The sequence below is a fragment of the Melopsittacus undulatus genome, chromosome 4 (genome assembly GCF_012275295.1).
Source record: "Melopsittacus undulatus isolate bMelUnd1 chromosome 4, bMelUnd1.mat.Z, whole genome shotgun sequence".
In the NCBI taxonomy this organism is placed as follows: Eukaryota; Metazoa; Chordata; class Aves; order Psittaciformes; family Psittaculidae; genus Melopsittacus; species Melopsittacus undulatus.
Window position 1 is genome coordinate 84,952,328 of NC_047530.1, and position 21,389 is coordinate 84,973,716.

The 21,389-nt window shown below is 43.8% G+C and overlaps 1 protein-coding gene across 1 annotated transcript in view; it reads left to right on the forward strand.

Annotated features, from left to right (window-relative positions):
- Positions 1-5,040: 5,040 nt before the first annotated feature.
- The window catches only part of TFCP2L1 (transcription factor CP2 like 1), a 31,987-nt gene continuing 15,638 nt past the window's right edge, over positions 5,041-21,389 (forward strand). The window contains exons 1-2 of the mRNA XM_005153807.3: positions 5,041-5,199; positions 9,454-9,605. Of these exons, the coding sequence (XP_005153864.1) occupies positions 5,138-5,199; positions 9,454-9,605 (214 nt within the window). The 5' untranslated portion in view covers positions 5,041-5,137. The remainder of the gene's footprint in view (positions 5,200-9,453; positions 9,606-21,389) is intronic.

The window sequence follows — 21,389 nt, forward strand, 5'->3', positions numbered from 1 at the left end:
CCTCATTGCGTAAATATTTTTTGTTTCCACAACAAAATGACTTTAAAAGAAATGTTCACAGGAAGAAAAAATAATTTTGATGCTGCTGATAAAATCAGGATAGTCAAAATGATTCATGTGACATTGGGGAAAGCTCGCAAACGAGCAAAAAGACCTCGTGGATTCATCACTGCTTGGTTGTGCCTGGAAATTCAGGGGCAGCTGGAAACTTGATGGTGACCTCTGATAAGCAAAAAAATAGTGAGGGTTTTAATGAATGACTTGAATAAGAAAATAAATAAGCCACTCTGTGCGGTATTCTTCCTGATATTTGTTTTGCTGTTAAGTTCAGTTAATGTAGTTCTCATTGTGTTGTGATGATTGTGTTGTCAGCACATCGCGATGCATGAGCATTGCTACCAGTTTGGCTGTCAGGGAAGGGGATACATTGCCAGAGACCCACAAGGTAGAACAGGCAGGTGACTGCAATATGAAGGAATCTGGAAGCCTTTGGTGAGGAAACGTCAGAGATCAGAAAGATAGAAAGGGTTTCCCTGAGCATCTTTGTTCTCTGTCAAACTGGCCACAGGATCTAAATGAGTTCCTTTCTTCATCATTTTTTCCTTTTCAGGAGAAAAATCTAGTCTTGATTTACATCTAGCAAATGGGTTGGGGAAAGGAGGCTCTAACCACAAATTTTGGGAAAGTTGCACTCATCATTATTACTTTCCTTGCTAAATTGTTCAGTCTGTTCTTAGCCTTGGTTTATTAATTTGCAGGTTTTATTCCCTGGCTTTTGTATCTTTGCTGTGAGGTTTAGGAACATTAGAAATGAAATGTTGATTTCCCATGTGAGTATTTATAGACTTTGAGGCACATGTTAATCTTCTTCTGGGTAAAACCAGACTAAGCTCCATGTTTGTTTCACTCTAAGGCACATTATCAAGACCTTAGTCATTCTGTTTTTCCATTTCTGTGTCCTCCTTCTTGGTTGTAACACCAAGACTACATGCATGCTCTTAGTGGTAGTTTTGCTCAGAACTGCTGGCCACCAGCTATGCCCTGAAGTGCTGCTCAGCAGAGGGCAAAGGGAACCCATCAAGGCTGGTTTCCATCTGAAAATTGGACCTGCACAGGATGGATAAGGAGACCTGGTCACTGGTTACCAGACGAGCCTGCACTTGCCACTGGAAGCTGTCCCAAACCCTGTCAAAGGCAAATGAACACTTTTCCAGCTTTCAGAACAAAAAAGGCCTTATAAAAGCTTTCTTTCTTCATTCACAACATTGCGGTGGATGCTAACCTTGGGTTTTCAGCCTTTTCTAGTTCCTGGTGCCTTCAGGTTTTTTCCAGGGAAGGTAGGGCAAATTAACCAGCCACAGTACAGCCACCTTTCTTAGTTATCTTGCAGAGGCTACTTAAATATAGTTTCCACAAGGATCCCCAGGTCAGAAGCTGGAAGCTGTGAGCTAAAATACACTGAGGCAACACAAAAGGCCCCATGATGAAATTTTTTTCTTAAAGCATATTAGTGCTTGGGTGAGATCCTCCCTGTAAGTCTTCCCAAGTCTCTGCAGCTCATTTCAGATCCCTGCAGTTCATCCAGACAGGCTGTAACTCTATGGCCATCTGGAGAGAATTGGGGTAAATTCCTGACTAACCTTGACTAATGCCATAATTTTTGAAAGGAAGCATTTGGAAGCTCTTCAATACAGTATAAAGTTCAACCTTGATCCTTTAAGTTTATTTTGTGTTTCATGAGCACAAAATTGCTTATCTGACTTAGAAGATCCTGATGGACTTTTCAGAAGTTATTCAGAGGCTTGTGATGGAATTCATAAAGGTATAGAGATGCTTTGTTTCCTTTGAATTTGGTGGGAGTTAAGTGCTTAATTACTTTCACCATTCTCAGCTTTTACTTAGCCATCTCTGCATTGTTATAATGCTCCCATGCTCACATCCCTTTAGCCTTTTTTCTCCAGAGGAAAAAGGGAACAGAATATGTATCTGTATCTCAGTCATTTCAATGCAAAGTCTACTTGATTGGTGAGAATCTCTTCTAAACCTCTTGACCCTTCAGCAAAGCAGATGAAGGGCATGTAGGTTTTCCACTCAGTGCTTAGCTAAAGGGATTGCAATGACCAGTGAAACTGCAGAATGATTTTGGGGCAATACCTTCTTCAACTGAAAGTGCAGATATTAATGCTTTTTTTTGGGGGTGTTTTTTTTGGTTGTTTTTTTAATCAAAAGGACTTACATACTTAAAACTTTGCTCCTCTTTATGCCAGCTTGAACGCACTGGCACAGTACTTCTGTGCCCAGGCACAAACATCTGCAGGAAAAAATACTTATTTTTAAAATACTTTTAATAGAAAAAGCATCCGGAGATCCCTTTGTGTCATTACCTCAAGTAGAAAAATCCAACAAGCAAAATACTCAATCCCTTTTAGTCATATGAGTTAAGAATTTTACTGTGGACAATTGAAAAAGAGAGATGAAGAGCTATCAGCACAGCAGAGGGAATCAAAGGCTTTTGTCTGGGACAGAGTAGGTGAGCAAAGGAAGGCTTGGGTGAGACAGCTGCAGTGGGGAAGATTTCTTCACTGGGGGGCTGTGTTAGAGAAGGGGGAAGAGCAGACAATGGGTGATCAGTGGAGCTCCAGAGAGGAGCGGAAGAGGCCTTGATCTGTGTGATGTGGTTGATTTTGAAGATCAGGAGAGGGTATTCGATGCTGTGATGCAAGCTTCCATGTTGGAGGAAGAAGTCAGACCAGAAGAGGGCTGAGATTTCTTTCAGGAGAGGTAGACAACAAAGAAAGATATCTTTCTTTTCAGCAACAGGTCAGAGAGAAAACAAATGGGATTAAAGTAATTTGCACTTCAAGATACTTTCTAGAAAGAAAGTACATAAAATATTGATTTGCCAGACTTGATGGGATCCTTTGTTTCATATGGTGTGGTCATTCACTCTTACATCAGACTTCCTCTTCCTCCAGTCGGTGCAGCAAACTACACAAACTGTAGTTTTATAGTTCCACCAATGTGGAAGGATATTTACTGTTTAGAGAAGTCCTTGGACACCTCAGCAAACTTTGTCTTGTTTCTCTGTCCAAGAGTTATATTTAGACTTTGCTCAATCAAGGTCTGAGCAGCTGCTGCTCAGATGCTCTGTGAGCACAGCTAAGTATTTTTGAGCATAAAAAAGCAACAAGATAAATGCAGCCATTTTGCTTTGAAAGAGCCAAGTGTTCGTCTAGCTGTGTAATCACAGAAGAAAGAGAAACTGCCTAAAAGGCACATTTATTTGTGCTGTTTCTCAGTCTGAAACTAACAAAGACAAGCAGATCTAAATAATGTGTCTTAAAAACTTTAAGACACATGGCACCTCTGTGATGCTACATAGCTGCACTTTAAATTACCTTGTTCTTCACCTCATGACAGATCAGCACATGAACGGCCAGTCCCTACAGTCGTATTGCATCTGACCCTCTCAGGCTCAACCTAACAATGACCTATACGTGCTATGACAATATCAGTACTCTATAATTATTGCAGGATAATAAAAATTTCATCTGTCAGTGAAATGCCGCTATCTTGGCTGTAAAATATGGCAGCACACAATAATCCATGCCAACAGCTACCCTGAGTAAACTGCCTTTATTCCCTGAAATTTGACCAGGAAGCTTGTGGGTGGGAAGCCTTCTCCTGCAAAACTGACTGGAACATTTTTAATGAGTAATCAAGGGTCTGTTTCCATTCCTGCTGGTGGATAGACAAAAGGATGTGACCAAATGGGGAACCCCCTCTACCATTTTGTTCCACATCCCTGAAGTATCAAACATAAGAAGGACTGATGGGGGTGGGATAATGATGGATATCAATAGCCTTGTGGAGAGGATCAGGATCTTCAATTTCAAGAGATAAAGAAACAGATTTCTGTTACTGAGTAGGACAGGTTGAGTTAGGAAAGATATAAGGGCTTTGGATAGGTTAGTGGTGAGGTTTAGTCCCTGACACTGTCTTCTTGTTCCTGCATGTCCTCAATCAAATTACTTTGCATCTCACTCTCCCACCTGGAAAATATCCCCCGCCATGCTGAGAAAACTGGGGCTGTTCAGCCTGGAGAAGTCTGCATGGAGACCTCATGGCAGCCTTTCAGTATCCGAAAGAGGCCTGCAAGGATGCCAGAGAAGGACTCTTCATTAGGTACTGTAGTAAAATGACAAGTGGCAATGGGCTCAAACTTAAACGGAGGAGATTTAGGTTAAATATAAGGAAGAAGTTCTTTACTGTGAGGGTGGTGAAGCACTGGAACAGATTGCCCAAGGAAGTTGTGAATGCTCCATATCTGGAAGTGGGTCTTGAGCAACCTGGTCTAGTGGAAGTTGTCCCTGCCCATGGTAGGGAGGTTGGAACTAGATGGTCTTAAGGTCTTTGTTAACCCAAATCATTCTATGATTCTGTGATTCTGTGACATAAAGTTCATATTAACATGAAGCACAGGTGGTGTAAGAGACACACAGCATGGAGCTAACACAACCAGCTGTCCTTCACTTAAAAAAACCCCAGAGACTACAGGAACCTGAACAGTGCTTTAACGCTGGCCTCTGATGTCAGCTGGAGTTCCCAGGGCACGCCGTCCGCTCGACGCGAATAGGTTCGGTTTTAAAAAACACGTACAATTTGGCGGACAGACTGCAGCTCCATCGGAGCGGGGCCGCAGCTCGGGCCCCGCTGAGACCGCGCTGCCCGCAGCGGGGGCGCACGCTGCCTGCCGCAGGGTTTGCCGCGTACATCGCAGCCACCCCGCCCGGTCAAACACCGTTACCGGGGCGATGCCACCTGCCGCCGCCTCCGCCCATCCCTCCGCCCCGACCCGCCCCGACCCGTTCGTGCGCGCCGACCAAGGGTGGCGGTGAGGCGGGAAGGGGCGGAAGAGGGGAGGGCTGGACCTGCTCTGGCGCCCCGGCCCGGCCAACCCGCGGCTGCCGGCTCTGAGCCATAAAAGCGCCGGGAGCTGCTGGGACCGTGGCTCCAACCAGCCGCAGCTGTGCCTGGCGTGCCTCGGTTGGGCAGCCCGGCTGGCTCCCTTCTGCCGACCGGACACAGCGCTGGCACTGGGTCCCCCTTCTCACCCCGCCTCGCCCGCCGCCCCAAGATGCTGTTTTGGCACACGCAGCCGGAGCACTACAACCAGCACTCGACCGGCAGCTACCTGCGGTGAGTCCCCTCCAGCCCCGGGCGGCGTGAAACCCCGGAGGGTTAAGGGGATTAAGGTGGGCACGGGGGTTAAGGGGAGGGTGTTTGCTGGCTCCGAGGCATCCTGCCCTTTGGGCTGCCCGCGCGGTACCCGTTGGCGGTACCCGGCGTCCAGCGGAGCAGCCGCATCACCCGGGGCGAGCGCTCCTGACTAATTCTGAGAGGTGTGGGCGATCCTTTATTTTTTCCTCTTCTTCTTATGTTATTTTTTTCTTGCCCCTCGTTAGACAACTCTCTGTAACTCTGCTTTTTTGCTTTTGCGGCTTCCCTCTGCCCGAAGGGAGAAGGTGCGCTAACTGCAAAGTGTTGTCAAAAACCTGTGGAAAGCGTCTGTTGGCCAGCTAAGAGCGCATCCAGTTTTCTGAGAATGGGATTTTTTTTCTCTGCTTTTTGGGACGATGGGTAAAAAGCTCAAAATTTCACTTTCTGAGCTTGTTTAAACCAGCTTTTTCCTGCCTCCACACATTTGTGTTTAATTAAATGTGCCTAATTTAAGCACAAGGGCTGCTAAACAATAGTCTGTAACGTGTAGCACAAGCCTGTATTTCCTCCCTCCAAAAAATGTCAAAGCAGGCAACTTTGGGAGCTTCCTTTCTGCTGGATGCTTATGGTTTTTTTTTCTCTGAGAACATGTAAAGCTGAGCTCTCGGCTGCTGTAAGTTGCTGCTGCTGCTCTGCTGATATGTGAATTTGCTGAATTGCAGCAGCTGAGGACTTGGCTGTGGCTAAAGAACCTTGCTTTCAAAATGTACCCCCAGATAACTGCTGTTGAGAGAACACTGAGTTTGTCTGGCAGAGCACTTGGAACACAGATAATGCTTCCCTTTCAAGGAGACACACAATCCTAACTATTCCCTATCAGAGTCTTTGAAAAAGATTTATTTATGTATTTTACTAAATAATAATAATACCACGAGCTCTTGGTTTTTAGCAGCTTCTTCACTTCTTCATACAAAGCTTTTCACCTCCTCACTCTATCCCAGTGTCTGTCTTAACAAGGCGTATGTGGCAAAAGTCTTATTCTCTTGCTTTGGATTTGTAAATCAGGCTACTTTGGGACAGTGTGAATAGTAGCAGCAGAGGAGCATCAGCACTGGTAGTTGTGTGCACTGTGTCTGCATTAGAGAACATTTATGGTGCTCGGACTACTTTATTAATTCCATGGATTTGTAGTACGATTGCTACAAGGTCAAGTCTGCGTCAGGCTTGAGCCCACAACTCAAATTCCTTTTAATTGGCCAGAAAACCTATTAGATTATGTTTGCCTGTTTGGTGCTAGCTGGAGGGGATAGAGAAGACCTGCTCTGGCAGGAAGGCTGCTAGTGTGAAGGTAACCTGTTGGTGTTTTAGGAACAAACTTCAGCTTTAGTGAGTACCTGCCTCTGTGACAGTGGTGGTTTTGATCTAGGAGTGAAAGCTCTAAAACCAGTTCTATGGCAGGAATGGCCTCGGGTGTTTCGGGGAAGGTCAATTGAATAAAACCTTTTCGTTTTGTAATCCTGGCTACTTTACTCTCCATGGGAATGTGTGAAGGCATGCATTTCTCGAGGGGTGTTTTTCTTCCGAGCTGTGCCTTTCTGAAGGTTTTCCATACATGTAATGACTTTGCACAGGAAGCTGAAACAGTACAAACCTGGAAGTAGCTGTAGGAAAAGCTTGTATCTGGAGGCATCAGAGGTGTTGTGCATACCTAGACATCTATGTAAATTCTGCCATACCTCAGTGGTACTTGTAGTTATAGCAAGACAATACCCCAGAAAAGTCCTTGTAAATATTCATTTGTTTCAGTGGAAACCCAGTATGTATTTTGCTCTCAGTTCTGCCAGCTGACTGAACTCTTAAATAACTTTCTCCCTTCCATGTAAGTGGACCGACAGTTGGTTAAGACCAGAGCTGTAAAGCTTTAGCATAAAGATGAAACTTGGGAGAGTCTTAAGGGTGTTTCATCCCCTTGCCCTCCCTTTTTTTAAGGATAGGAGCTGTTGTAAAAGCCTGCTTTTTCAAAAACTTGATCTGCAACTCTGGACTGAAGAGAGTTGAACAAATATTTCGATGGCTTGTATACCTATAGCTTTGGCATTCTTCTAGGCCTTGATCTGTTGCTCATATCCTAAGTTCTGAGTGCTTTTAATAAGGTGAAATGCAGCCCTTTAGAAGGGCTTGATCCAAAGCTATGAATACCACTGGCCATTAGTTTGTTAGTTCAGGAATAAGAATTAACTTGTGTGGCTTAGTCAGTGCTTTAATATGGTGAAACTTTCTGGAAACCAAATCATGGATTCCTCCATGCTTCCAGTCTTTGGCAATAGGACAGCTGTTCCAGCAAGTGCAAGGGTGTTAAGAGTATTGTGTGAAATATGATATTTGGTACTTGGATTTAGATTTCCCCTTGCCTAAATCTCTCAACTGCTTCAGCTGAATAGGTGTACAAATATCTCAACCTTAACTGTTAAACCTAGGCCAGATTGCATTTTGGTTTCTGCAGATCTGCAGAAGCTTTCAGGCTTCAGAGTTTTTGACCTGTTCTCATGTGCAAAGCAGCACTCGTTCTGATAGCACTGTGCAGTGTGTTCAGAGCAAATGTTGGCATCTGGGGTGAGTGGCTCCCCTCTGGAGTGGTACTGGGTCCGGCATGTGTGTAGAGCAATTCTATTTCAGAGATCAGCTGTTGGCATTTCTGTCACTTCATTACTGCAGTAAATCATCACCACTAAGGAAAAAAAAACACCTCTCTGTGACTGCAGTTAGTCAAGAGCTGTGATTAGGTCAGTACTGCCAGTAAGCAAATGGGGCTGGATGCTTTTGAGTTGGTGATAATTTGGAGGGGTTGTAAGAGAAAATGCAGAGATGGGTGTTTCTTTTCTCCTGTCTGTATCTGAAATGGCACAGCTTGCTCTCTGCTTTTATTTTGCCATAAATGGGAATACCTGTGTTTGAACCAGGTACTTCAGCAGTTTGCTGTAAACTGCTGCACCTTTTCACTCATGACCTAGGTAGCCTTCAAGGTTGTGGGTGCTACAAATGAACACAGGGTGGATCATTAACTGAACAGGCAAGGGGAAAATTCTAAATGTTCTTTCCATAGGGAGCATGTCCATACATGCCAGCATGGTCCTGAACAATTTTTCTTAAGGCTTTTTGTGTATGGGTTTACTGAAAGGAGCAGAACTGCAGCCTCTGTAATGGGAGTCTCAAGTCTTCCCACATCTAGAGGAAATGGAGGAGGAAAAAAGAGTTGCTTCTTATTCTGAACTCTGTGCTCAACATAATCCTCCTAATTTGGAAGGATATTAATGTTCTAAGTAGGTGGACACAATGACCAGAAATGTTGGCATGGGAAAGGCTAATGTGGTCTTTCAGTATCAGATATGCTGAGATAAGGATGCTTATTCCTGACATTTCATTTTGTACTAATCATTCTGTTGTGCTCTCAGCCTTGCTAATACCTGTTCTGCTTGGGGATTAGTGTGGGTTGGGATCAGTCTGAAACTGAATCAAAAGGCAGGTGAGCATGAACATCCTGTAAAGGAGTGAGAACATGGACTGTGGTTCAGGTTCTAGTGAAGCTGCTCCTGAGCACCTGTGTGTGTGCATTTATGAAGGTAGCCTGATGCTAATTTAAGACCTATGTGAGATCTTGGGACCGGGTTTATTAGAGCGCAAGGAGATGTTATGAGTCAATTACCCCAGCAGTTCATGTCATCATTTACCTGAATGTCTCCTTTCTACATCAGAGCTGGGTCTGCTTCTCATATTGGCTGCTACTTGTAGGCCTTTTATTAATCTGACACTTAAGATAAAGAGCCTTTTCTTGCCCTTTATTTTCCTGAAGGTGTTTCATCTGGGAACCCAAGAACTCTTGAACAAATGTAATTCCACAAGGATGAATAATCTATTTTTGATATATTTTTTCCTCATCAGGAAGACTGCCATGTCAAAAAGTAGATCCAATTTATGTTTAGTGAACATAAATTAATTCTCATAAATATTCTATTTTACTAATGCTGTGTTCTTTTGCGTCCAGTGCCAACATCTGAGAGGCAGAAGTTGTCTCATTACATTATACATGCAGAATTATTTTTTGTTTAGCTATCATAACTTGCTGTTTCTCTAGAGGCCGTTTCTGTTATCTCAGAGCATGAGAATCAAGCACAGGTTGAGGCCAGGATTCTGTCAAGTCTCTCTAAGTGAATGTGTGTGCATTCTGTGTTGCAGAGATGTTCTTGCACTGCCAATCTTCAAGCAGGAAGAACCTCAGCTGTCTCCTGAGAATGATGCCAAATTGCCACCCTTTCAGTACGTCCTCTGCACAGCCACATCACCTGCTGTGAAACTGCACGAAGAAACCCTGACCTATCTCAACCAAGGTGGGGTTTGCACTACACTGAAGGAGGGTATATTTCCTGGGAACAGTTAATGAGACAGATTTAATCTCGTACTTGTGCCTCACGGGGGGTAGTGGGATGGAGAGAAAGAGGGGTAGAGACTGGGAGGGGGTTGGAGGAAAGAAGGAATATTTAATTTTTCACATTTATATACCAGATTTTCAACTGTTATAAAATAATCAAGTACCAGTGATTTAACCATTTGCTTAGAGCAGCCTTATAGCATGCACAGTTCCCTGTACTGTGCTTGATCTCAGACAACCCAAGCTGCAGCCTCCTACCTTGATCTCAAAAGGCCAGTTTAATTAAGCATATTGGCAAACTTTGGGTTGGGGAGGGCTCTTAACATTTCAAGTCCCCAGGTGCTGCCGGAGGGCATTGTCAGAGCATGAGTTAGCAGGTATTCAAGTGCTCCTTGGTGGTCTGGGCAGGGTGCGACATTGCTCCCACTGGCTGGGTGATGTGGTAATGCTCAGTCCCTAACTTGTCAGATTGCTTGGGTTCAGTGCAGCAAAGTCATCTATAACTGACTTCATAGGATAATTTTTCCTCCGGGATAAAGAAGCAGTATGTGTTTCCTTTGGCTTCCCCCTTACCTTTAGCAGAAATTTGTGCAGATACATTTGTGATTGGTGTTTGTCACTTTGCAGCACCTCCTGTGCGTGGGTCCTGTGAGAAATCTGACCTTTCCAGGCACAGATTATGCTAAAACCTAACTACACTTTTCTGCCAGGTTGTAAACAAAGGCATTAGCCTAGCAACAAACTGAAGGCTGTCAGTCCTGCTACTGAGACCCTTTCCTGCTTCAGGGCACTGCCCCAGCTCTTTAAGCTTTTTGTGCACTGAGCATGAAGCTTGCTTTGGTGCTTCTCTGACTAGGTTTTCTGTGAATGCTTGTGCAAAGCAGAGCCATGACCTCCTTTGGACTCTGACCTCAGGTATGGCTAGCTGCTGGATCTGTATTGCTAGCTGGTAGATGCATAGAGCCCCCATGGAAAGATGGCCAACTGCTGCAGGCTCTGCTCAAGGAACCAGATGTTTCCTGTCACCTGAGCTGGCACTGTGCTGGCTCCCAGCATAAAAAGATGCTAGAGATGACTGTGTCCTCCCCGTTTATCTGTCCAAATAGCGGACCCGAGGAGGTGATATGGAGCACATCAAGGGTGAAATGGAAATTAATTTTTTTGTCAAACACAAATCTGTCCTGTTTTAAAGCAGAAGATTTTCTGTTTTGAAAAGCAGTTGATGACCAAATTGTGGCCAAACATTTTAGTGGACATGAGGCAGCACCTGCTTTTTTTTTTTTTTCTTTTTAGGGCAAAAGTTAGACCACTCTTTACAAAATACAGTGAAGTTAAAAAAACAACAAAAAAAACCTCAAACAAATGAACAGAAACACCAACTACAAAAGTTGTGACTAGAGTAGTCTACATTTTCCTGTGCAAAGCAAGACTGTTACTGCCTTTGCAGACAGACCAGCTTCATCTGGACACAGTACTGACCTGTTTCCTTGCCAGACCACCAGTTGTGGGTATCTTCTGCATCTGTCTTTCATCTCTCAAGGGGGAAGGTGGGATGTGTCCTTGCAGAGTACACCCTGGAGAGCATGAGGCTGGACAGGCCTAGAGGAACAAAGAAGGGACAAGTCTGGTAGGAGCTGTGCAGTGGGGCAGAGTTGAGAAGGTGATGGGGAAAGATGTGGGCACTCTGTAGTGCTGTTGGCTTGCCACAGTGGATGGAAACAGCACTTCTTCCCAGAAGGTCTTTGAGGTGATCAGTGGTAAAAGGTGGTGAGCTTCTGACAGTTGAATAGCTTGCTGCTTTCTGTGCCTCTTGGCAAGAGCTTTGCATCTGCTTGCCATCTTCACAGGGGCATCCTTACCTCATTTAACATCCCAAGAAATAAGTCTTCCTCCTTACACTCAAATGATCTGTATTTCTTAGAAAAATAACAAACCCAAACCTCCTGAAATTCCAGGTTGTCTATATACAGATGGATGCTGTTTGGTTTGATTTTTTTTGGGGGGGAGTGGAATATTTGATTTTGTCCCTCCCCCCCCCCCCCCCCGAACTCTTGTCAGGTACCTAATTTAAAAGCCATTCTGTTCCACCTGAGCAGGCTGCTTCAGAGTCCACACCATTGGCTGCACTTTTGCTCCCAGCACTGACCATTTCAGGTAGCAAGAGTAGGCTTTGACTGTAATTTTGTCTGACGTGTAGTCTACTGTGATACTAAGTCCCTTAGACCAAAATCCCTTGCCTGTGCTAGTTAGGAAAAAGGGACTGCAGTCTACTCTCATGTGTGGATATGCTGTGGGAAGCTTGTTGGGTTCATTGAAGGTAACTACAAATATGAGGAGAGGAGCATGCTGGACATGCCTTTCAACTAGCTGTGGACAGAGCTGGGGAGTCTAATTTCTGTTGGTGGGATATCAGTGCAGACAGTGTTTGGGGTTAAAAATAGATGAGGATTTGTCTTGCAGTTCCAGGACAAAGAATCAATTTGAGTTGTCAGGTAATCTCCTATTTCACTTAGAAGTTCCTGTTTAGGAACTTCTACATAAAAGGGTATTTGGTCTTTTTCATGGCATTTATGTTAAAAGCAATTCATTGACCTCATGCACTGGCCTTCTGGAATAAAAAAATGTGTCTCTTCAAAAGCACAATTGAAGTGCCTGAGTCAAACTTTCTTCTCCTTTCAGCAATACTTGTCTTTGGGGACCTCTTTTGATTCTTGGGTGACATAGTTTTCCAGCAGGTACCTGTTGCATTGGTATTTTCCCAATCCTTCTCAAAAACCAGAGAAGGGTGCTGCACCTCTTTACTTTGACCTGCTCAACACATGCCCTGGAATGCCACCCAAGTGCTGCCACACTAATCTCTATTGTCCTGCCTGCACTAGAGGTCCATGTAAGTTAAAGGCCCTGACAGAAAATCAATCCCACTAACTGAGCTAGACTGTATGAGCCTGGGGAGAGGTATGTGAAGAGGACCTTGACAGCCCAGGTCTCTGGAGCCAATACTACCAGCATGGCAGAAGAGCTGACTGACTCCAGAGCACTGTGACCCAGCTGTAGTACCATAGGCATCTCATGGTGCAGTTTAGCTCATTCCTTTCACCTTATGCTGACTGTAAGCAAAGGGACAGCTCTTGCACCTTACCCTCTTTCTCTGCTTATCATGGTCTGGCCAAACATTGTTACATAAAACTTCTCTTCTTCCTTGTATGCTTGAGTTTTGTGATGGATTACTTTAGCAAATGGGTAACTTCATTAATGGATGTCCTTCCACCCTGTCTGCTCTGATAGAGAGCATCAGTCACAGCTGGCTCCTAGTAAGGCACATATGAAGGCAGAGTGGCTGTCTCAGCTTCAACAAAGCAATTCACATCCCATGTGGTTATTTATCCAAGTTAAGAGAATTAGGTTTGGGGTTTGCTGCTTGCTGCGTGACTCCTGCCACCACTTGCTGTCCAGATGTTTCTTCCGGACTTGAGCTCTTCACCACTTGGTAACTGATCATTTGTCACCATGAAGCACTCTGCTTCCTGCCCTAAAATGCTCCACAGGTGACTGGTTCAGTGGTGGCTGGTGAGTGGACCAGCTCAGGAGATGGTCCATGTGCACAACTAGATGGAAAAAAGGTCTGGTCTGACAGAGCTACGGAGGGGGGAAAGCTGGAAGAACTGGGTAGGCAAGTTGAAGGGCAAGTAGCATAGAAGAACTGGAGGAGAGAGTCAGATGACTTCTAAAAGGGTTTCATATGGGCTAGGAAGAAGGGCTGGCCAGGGCTTGTGTTTGTGTACAAATGTGAGAGGGCTTCAGGCTTGTGGAGTGTAATGACTTCTCACAAGCCTTGCTTTTTTCTGGATAGACCCAGAGAGATGGTCAGTGGCATGGAGGAGGAAGAGGTCTTTGGCCTGGGCCCTCCACAAAGGTCAAGGAGGAAGCTGAGAAGACTCCTGAGCAAGAGATGAGTTTTCACCAAGGGCAGGGGGAACATTTCTGATGGAGCACAGAGGAGTGAGCTTAGCTGTTGTGTGAAGTTGACATGGGGACATTCAGTAGCAGGCTCCTAAGCTTGTCTGCTCCAGTTTGAAACCATGAGTGCTTGCTGGCTGCAGCTCCAGAACCAGCCTGTAAATGAAGTAACTAGAGTCAAATCCTTAGCTTGGTTTCCAAAGGTTGACTCACTGCACTTGTCTTTCCTGATCTTTTCTCTGCCATGCATTCCCACATGCCTTGGGGAACTTGGAGCCAGAGTCCTGCTAGCCCAAATTCAACATGATCTTAGTTTGTTAATCCTTAGGGCAGTTACTACATTAAGTGATTTTTACTGTATCTCAGCAGGATTACTCATATGATGGGACAATGTATAGACCTATTAGTATGGTATCTGAACATTCTGCCTTCAGTGCGCAGAACTGGTAAAGGTGCTGTCCTTGCATTAAGAGCTGCTGCTGGCGTTGCTACTCTGGTCAGGGATCACATCTGTCAACAGCTACACTGTCCAGAAGTCTGCTGCACAAACATCGCCTAATGTTTTTGGAGCTAGCCTGCCTTTTAGCACTGTTTCAGTGTCTCCTGTGGATAGTGATTTTCAGACAAACAATCAACCAGCAACCATATTACAAACCACTGCTTCAGCAAGAGGGCTTGATGCAGTTGCATATTCCATGGTGTGCAGTCATATGGGGTGTGGTTTGACCATGGCTGGTTGAAACTAGTTTCAAACGTGGACAGAAATGGGAGTACTGAAGGTGGTTCCAGAAACTGCACCAGGAGGAATGCGGAGGAAACAAGCACTGTACAGTAGATCTGCATGTTAATAAATGTGGGAAAATATAATTATCCCCTTAAAAAACAAATCAAAAAAACCCAAAACCCACAAAAACCTGAAAGTCATTGCCCAAGGGAATTGGCTAGTCCACCACATGTGGTCTGTGATCTATTCAACCCATGATTTTGTTTCATGACCAGCGTTGGGTTGGCTCAGAGTTTCAGCTCTAAATTACTCAAAGGGTGGTTAAGGTTGATAGCAGGGTCACTGAGGACAGGCTGTGTGACAAATCCAGCCCTGTCCCACAGTGGTACTTTGGAGTCATTGGCTGCCACCTGCCTGTCCAATTTTCCTGGGCTCTGTTCAGCTCTCCACATGTGTGGTTCTTGGCCATGTGAGGATTTTAGTATACAGCTGGTTAAGGTTAGGCAGGCTGGCCAGTGTCTTCCAGGAGTCATCTTTATTGCCAGTCCTAGACAGTCCAGAAGACAAACAAGCCAAAACCCCACACCATGAGAGAAAACCACTGACATCTGAGAAGATCTGTGACAATATAAGGAGCATGTAGAGGTACATAAGCAACAGATGCCTCATGAAGCTAAAGATGGACTTAATTTTAGTCTGGGTCACACTTAAATGAAAGCCCAAGATTTCAGCCCTCAGGTGCAAATGCATGCATCCAGGTTTGAGGCATAAACGGGTATACTTTAAACTGTTATGTTGAAAATCTGGTAGGTTTTGTCCTGCCTCAGCTCAGTGCAGACCTGCTCTGGTTGCTGCTCCAAAGAAAGGTGGAGAAAACACTGGGCAGTAAGCAGGTGAAGAGGGCACCTTGAAGGTGATTGCTGATTGCTTGGGTAGGGGATGAAATTGCTTACAGCAGAAGGCAAAAGAAGAACCTTTGCCTCTTTTAAAAAGTCTAAAGTTCAGATTCAGTTGTCTAATCTTCTGCAGCCAGAGAACCCAGTTTTAAACACTGAGATTTACAGTAAATAGAAAAAGCTGGTTTGTATTGACGTTAACTCCTACGTAATTGAGTTTTTATGGGGTCACAACTGTCTGAATGTTTGTAGTTTTCCTGGAACAATTCTTTATTTGCCTAAATGAAGTGTAGAGAAGGCTGAGTGACCAACTCTGCTTGGGTGTGCTTCTGGTTTAATTATAGTTCTATTTGTGGGGATATTTTTGCTTTGTCCCATACTAAGAGCTGCCTCTTTTCCTGACAATCACTGCTGTTACTGACCAGGCCCTGGGTATTTCCAGGAGCTATGCTCCTGGTGGCCTCTCCTGTGTCAGCATGAACTCCACCCTGCCTGGGATCACCGGCACAAGGGCGACTTTGTGTCACTGATGCTGTGAATATGAGATGCTCCCTGGTAGATGCCCACCTATGCATCCTTGATCCCTCATCACTGTAGGGTTCTGTACTGCTCCTTCACCCCTTTCCACTCTCTTCCTGAGTTTGGATGGCTTAAAAAATGCCTAATGAAGCTGGTTTGTCTTTCCCGTTTCTGGGACTGGTTACTCCGTGGTTTTGGTTCCTGTGTTGCACCTCTTCATATTTGGAGAAGGAATTTGTCTCCTGCCTGACTTTGAAGACAGCTCTGAGTAGGTTCTGGTGTCTCAGCTGAAGCCATTAATTGTGCTGGCAGCAATTTCCCCATATGTTTGGCAGCTCTGTCTTCACTTGGCAGCCCAGGATAAACAACGCTGTTTCCAAACCACACCATCCCTAAGCCCACTATGAATCTTGCTTCGGATGACAGGGCACCTCTGCATAAGTAGAGCATCTGACTTCTGTTGTCCCTAGGAAACTAGAATATCAGTTGTCTTTTAACCAAGAGGCTGTTTCCTATTCTTTCTATAATCCTTTCTTCTGTTGCTAACATCTGGATGAAATTCAAATGGGATTGTGAACTTGCTGGACTGTAGCCTGTGCACAACTCCTACTGGAAGCCTAGACTGATTTTGTTCTCCCACTTCCATAAATCTTCAGTATCTGTGGAGGAAGGAAGTGCTCGGAAGTTCCTCTGGGTGTAGTGAGAAGTAAGAGTATATCTGTAAAATCCTTTCCTTATATTCCATGTCACTTTTTTACTTCTGTTATCCTTATCTATTTTGAGATTCTTATAAATATGGTAGCAACATTTTGCCTATGATTCTACAGCATTTTATGTTTGTATCAATGTACCTATTAATCTCAGAAGACACAGAAATTTTCCAATTAGCTTACTCTAATTTGAGGTGTCCTAAAAATCACGTTTTAGGTGGTAACAGGAAGCTTGAGTAATACTGTAGTCTTGACATATTTAGCTGTTTTTATAGGAGTAATACACATTTTTGGGGGAGTAATGTTTTTCTAGAGAGGACGGAGAAAAAAACCCCACACTTTTTTTTTTTTTTCCCCTTTGCTTCCTACCAAGCACTTATTATGTGTTCCTGAAACTAGTTAGCAAATGTCTGGACAGTGAGATTATTCTTGTCCTAGCTTGATGCTACATTTGTGACTGGTGCTGAAGGTACAGTCTGCCTTGAGATGGTTGCCAGTCACAACTTCTCCCCTGCTTCATGGGTAGGTTCTGAGTGAGACTTGTTTTCTCTCAATTTCTTACTATAGAAATGTGGTGAATGAAGTGACTTACCCGAGGGCATCCGAGGGAGCCTGCTGTGGGGGGTCAGGAGTCATACTCAGCTCTTCTTCATCCCTCTTCAGCACCCTCACCCAGGACCATTCTTCTTAGTTATCTGAAACTCAAGTAAATATTACACACAAAGCTACTCTTACAGAGCTATAAAACCTGTTGTCCAAATTGACTTAGAACAAGTTGAAACCAGAAAAAGCCTGTTTTTTTTTTTACTTACACAGAGGGGGTGAGATTTTCTGGGCTGGACAGATGTGACTAAGATAGTCCTGGGTGTTTCAAGTACATGCTAGAGAAGTGGAAATACAGGAAGAATTTTTTTTTTCACAGGGCATATATTTTTTTTCAGCTTTCCATCATAATTTCTTCACCAATTAATTTGTATTAAAAATCAAAGTTTATACCATGTCTTAGATTAGGTGGGGTCCAACAAAATGGGTGAGGTCTATGCAAGAGAAGCCCAAGTGCACATAGTGAACTTAGCAGCTGGGAGTGTTTCTTTGCCTAGTGGCTGGTTTTGTGTTCTTTATTCAAAGTTAGACTACAGTATTGGAGGAATGAAATGTACCTCCCTCTCTTTTGAGTGGAAACCACTGCAAATGAGTGTTTCTTTTAGTGCCTGTTAGCTATGAAGTGTCACCACTGTAAAAAAGACCATCTTCAAAAGTCTGGGAAGAGTAGGGCTTAGCCAGATGTTCCTATAGTAAATGAGCATTGAATTTTTCCTCTAGCAAACTTGGCTCTGAGGCATGTGTTTGGCTTTCCCACAAGAAAGAGGTAGGGAAAGAGCAAGGAGGGAGCTGGGAAACCCTCTCAAGCTGGGGGCAGATTGTAAAAGGAGGAAAAACATATGAAGAGACATGATGACAGTGAGACTGTGGTGTCGTAGTAGAGTTAGTAGTTGAATTGTTCTGCTATGTTCTTGTAGTTTTTGCTACCCTGGTGGTAATGGCAAGTAGGGCAGATATCCTCAGTGCTGAAGTCAGAGGGGTGCAGAAACACAGCTAAGGTAGCTTTGCTGCAAAGGAAAACAGCCAGGAGGCAGGTGAAGGGCGAGACTGAATACTAAATCAAGGCATGTGTAAATTGCAGTTCTTACTGCCACAGTATAAGTTTGGAAGAAGACCATACAAAAGAGAAGCATTGGTCATGACTGGGCAGCTTGATATGGATATGGTCTGGACACTGAATACCAGAAACTGGGAAGATATGGCCAGGAAAGGGCTGGCTGTATTCAGTCTGCTCCATCTCTGGGTGCTTATAACTCAGTGCTGCATTCAAGATGAGGTGTGAGGCAAAATGGGTCCTAAAGTGTTAGGATGACTTTGTGTTGCTTTTGCATTTCCTGTCCCACAGTTGGTCCTCCTTTGCAGGATTTCCATGTTCCTAGCATAGAGGGAGCTTTCAGGGTGGCCTATTGTGTAGTTGGTGAATTCATAATATCCACTGGATAAATATCTCCTAAAACATCTTGTCAAATGAGGCCGCAGTAAGCAACTGCGGAACATCCACTGCCATTTGTGACCCGGAGATGAAGGATTCTATCCTTTCTTCACCCATGGGCCACTTCAGCAAGTCTTACATTAAGTTTTAGTTTTGCTTTTTTCTGTCAAAAAGGTGTGGGAAATCAAGCATGCAAGTTCAGATGCCAGCTCCATCTCTCTTGCCTGTTTACCCTGGGGGTTCCTTAATCTTTCTTGTCAGAAAAATATCTGTGTGTGCCTGACTCTTTAAAGAGTTGCATTTGGCAGTCTTAAAGGTGATCCTCCTGATTGCTGGATGTGCTTCGGTCTGGGAGGATAAATGCTTTCTTATTTTCCTCCCCCTCCTGTGTGCTGCGTTTGACTGTCAGCATTCCTTTGCCTTTATCTGTGCGCTATTTAGGATGTCCATATAAAGTTGCTAAATGGAATTTTTATTGGCCAGCTTGGCTTAATAATCAAACAGTTTCCAGGCTGGTTCTGTCTAGTGCTGTGTGCATCCATTCTGAGAAAGAGGACTCCCAGTCATTTCTTTTTTTATCTTTCCACAGGCTTTTGTTGGGGATATTGCTTAGTCTAAGGTTAGGGTTTAATTGATTGCTGGAAAGGCAAGCAGACTACTTGGCTAGATTAAATAAGGCCTGATTCATACTGGTCTGGAACATCAGCGTCTTAGTTGGAAATTAGCTTATTGTATCTGTGTATCATGCAGAAAACCACAAAATATGTAGTGCAAGTGGCCTTTGAAACATACGCCAAAACAGTAAAGAAAGCAAGCAAGGTATTGTAGCTGTCGAGCAAATAATCCTTGAGCAAAATGTAACTTTGAGCTTGAAATAATGGCAGTCTTTTATAATCAGAAATGGCCTAAAATTCCTGATGGCTGACTAAATCCCAGGAATGGAAATCAGTTAAGCTATTATGGCTTGTACCTTTTGAGGGGGTGAAAGTGTTCCTGTGTTGAATCAAATTATTTTTCATCCATAGCAAATTGTTGACTTTCAGTTCTTTTGTCCCAGCTTGCATTTAATGTGTGTAGTTACCAAGACGATAAAAGCTGAAAAAGCAAGCAGTCTATAAATCCTCTTTAAGATAGATGCGATTGCTTTATGAATCACCAAGCAGGAACTCTCTGAACCTGGGTGGTTACTACTTTGTTGGACACTACTCTTGTTCGTAAAGCAGAGTTGCTCAAACCATAGCCTAGGAGGAGATTGCATAAAATTGCTGTTGCTCAGGGAATGTCTATTCAAAACACAAATTACAGTGTATCATCACCCACCCAGGTTTTTATTGGTGCCCCCAAAGCTTTCAGTGAAGCTGGGAGACAAACTGCATCTCAAGAATTTACTGTGGTTTCCTAAGTATTTATTATCATTTTGTTCTGTGTCTGAGGTAGGGAAGAGGAGTTCTAGCAAGCTCTGTGTGAAGGGAGCACCAGGTCACGCAGGCAGGCAGAAGGCTGCTTTGGCCTCACCTATACTGGGAATTAGCTTGCTGAATATCCTCTTATTTTAGCTAGTGATAGACATGCTTTAGGTACCTTTGTATGCATGTGTCCAATATTACAACGTGACCAGAGACCAAGCTGGTCACTAACTGTATTGCCTGTGGTGATGCAGCTATAGGCAATGCTGAGAGCATGGAAGAAAAAGGATTTCAGCAAGTTGCTGGTTGTTAGCGCTGAGTGTAAAACTAACATGCAGCAATGTGGAATGTACTCCTGGTAAAGGGAGACTCTCCAAAACTGCAGCTGCTGCTCTCCATTGCCACAGGTGTTTTCTTCAGGTTTTTCCATCTGATCCCAGTGGATGTTAAACCCTTCTCAACTGAGAATTGGATACTGTCTTTGTCAAAGACCATTCAATCAAACCATTGCAGAGTCTCAGCATCTCTGAGATTACTCTGCCATGTCTTCAGCTTTACCACAAAGGATTGGCTTGGAAAGATGTAGGCTAACCTACATTAATCTGTATTTCTATCTGAGACAGGTGGAAAAACTATATAGGAGAACTCCTTACATTTCAGTTGTATGTTTTGGGCTTAGCATTTTGCAGTCTGTCATGGGAACTCGGAATATGGTTTGATTTAGTCACATTGCAGCCACATTTATTTACAGCTTCAAATACCTGATTAAGAATACTCTGTTATTGGTTTAGATTTAGCAGAATATGGTCTGTCTGTGTCTGCTAGTATTGGTGAGTCAGTGATGCAGGATTTATAGAGGATCTGCATACCAGAGCTTGAGTATCTTCTTTGCCCTCTTTGACGCCAGGGGGAGTTCAGCTTTCTTCAAGTTAGGTTGCTATTAGATGCTTTATTTTACAGATCCAAGTACTAATTATTCTTTAGAGTTTCCTTTCTCTGCAATTGTTATAATTGCAGGGCTGAGATTGTAATTCACTATTTCAGTACTTTTTCTGGTAGTGATGGTGGAAAACATAGAGTAAACAAGGTTTGGAAGGTATTTTTCAAGTAAAAAAATCCTCAGTCCAAGCAGTTTGGTGCTATAAAGGTGCAAGTATCTGAACATTGTCCATGCTATACCAATGAATTACGGGTACCATTAGCCACAAAGCAGTGGATTTTCTGAAATAATTTTTAGGGAGAATGAATTTTTCAAAATCAATACCAAAACATTTATATATAAAGGAATTGTGAGGAACTGGGACCAAATTCTCACTGACAGAGTTCCACAGAGAGGGAAATAAGCTGCATGTTTTCTGGAGCTTGGCTTCTTTTGATAGCAGTTCTGTGGTTAGTAACTGGAGTTAAACATTCTGAGGTCAAGGGGAAAGCAGTTAGCATAAAATACCATTTTGATTGAGTTTTTTCATAGCCTAAACTGAGTTGGAGGCCTTACA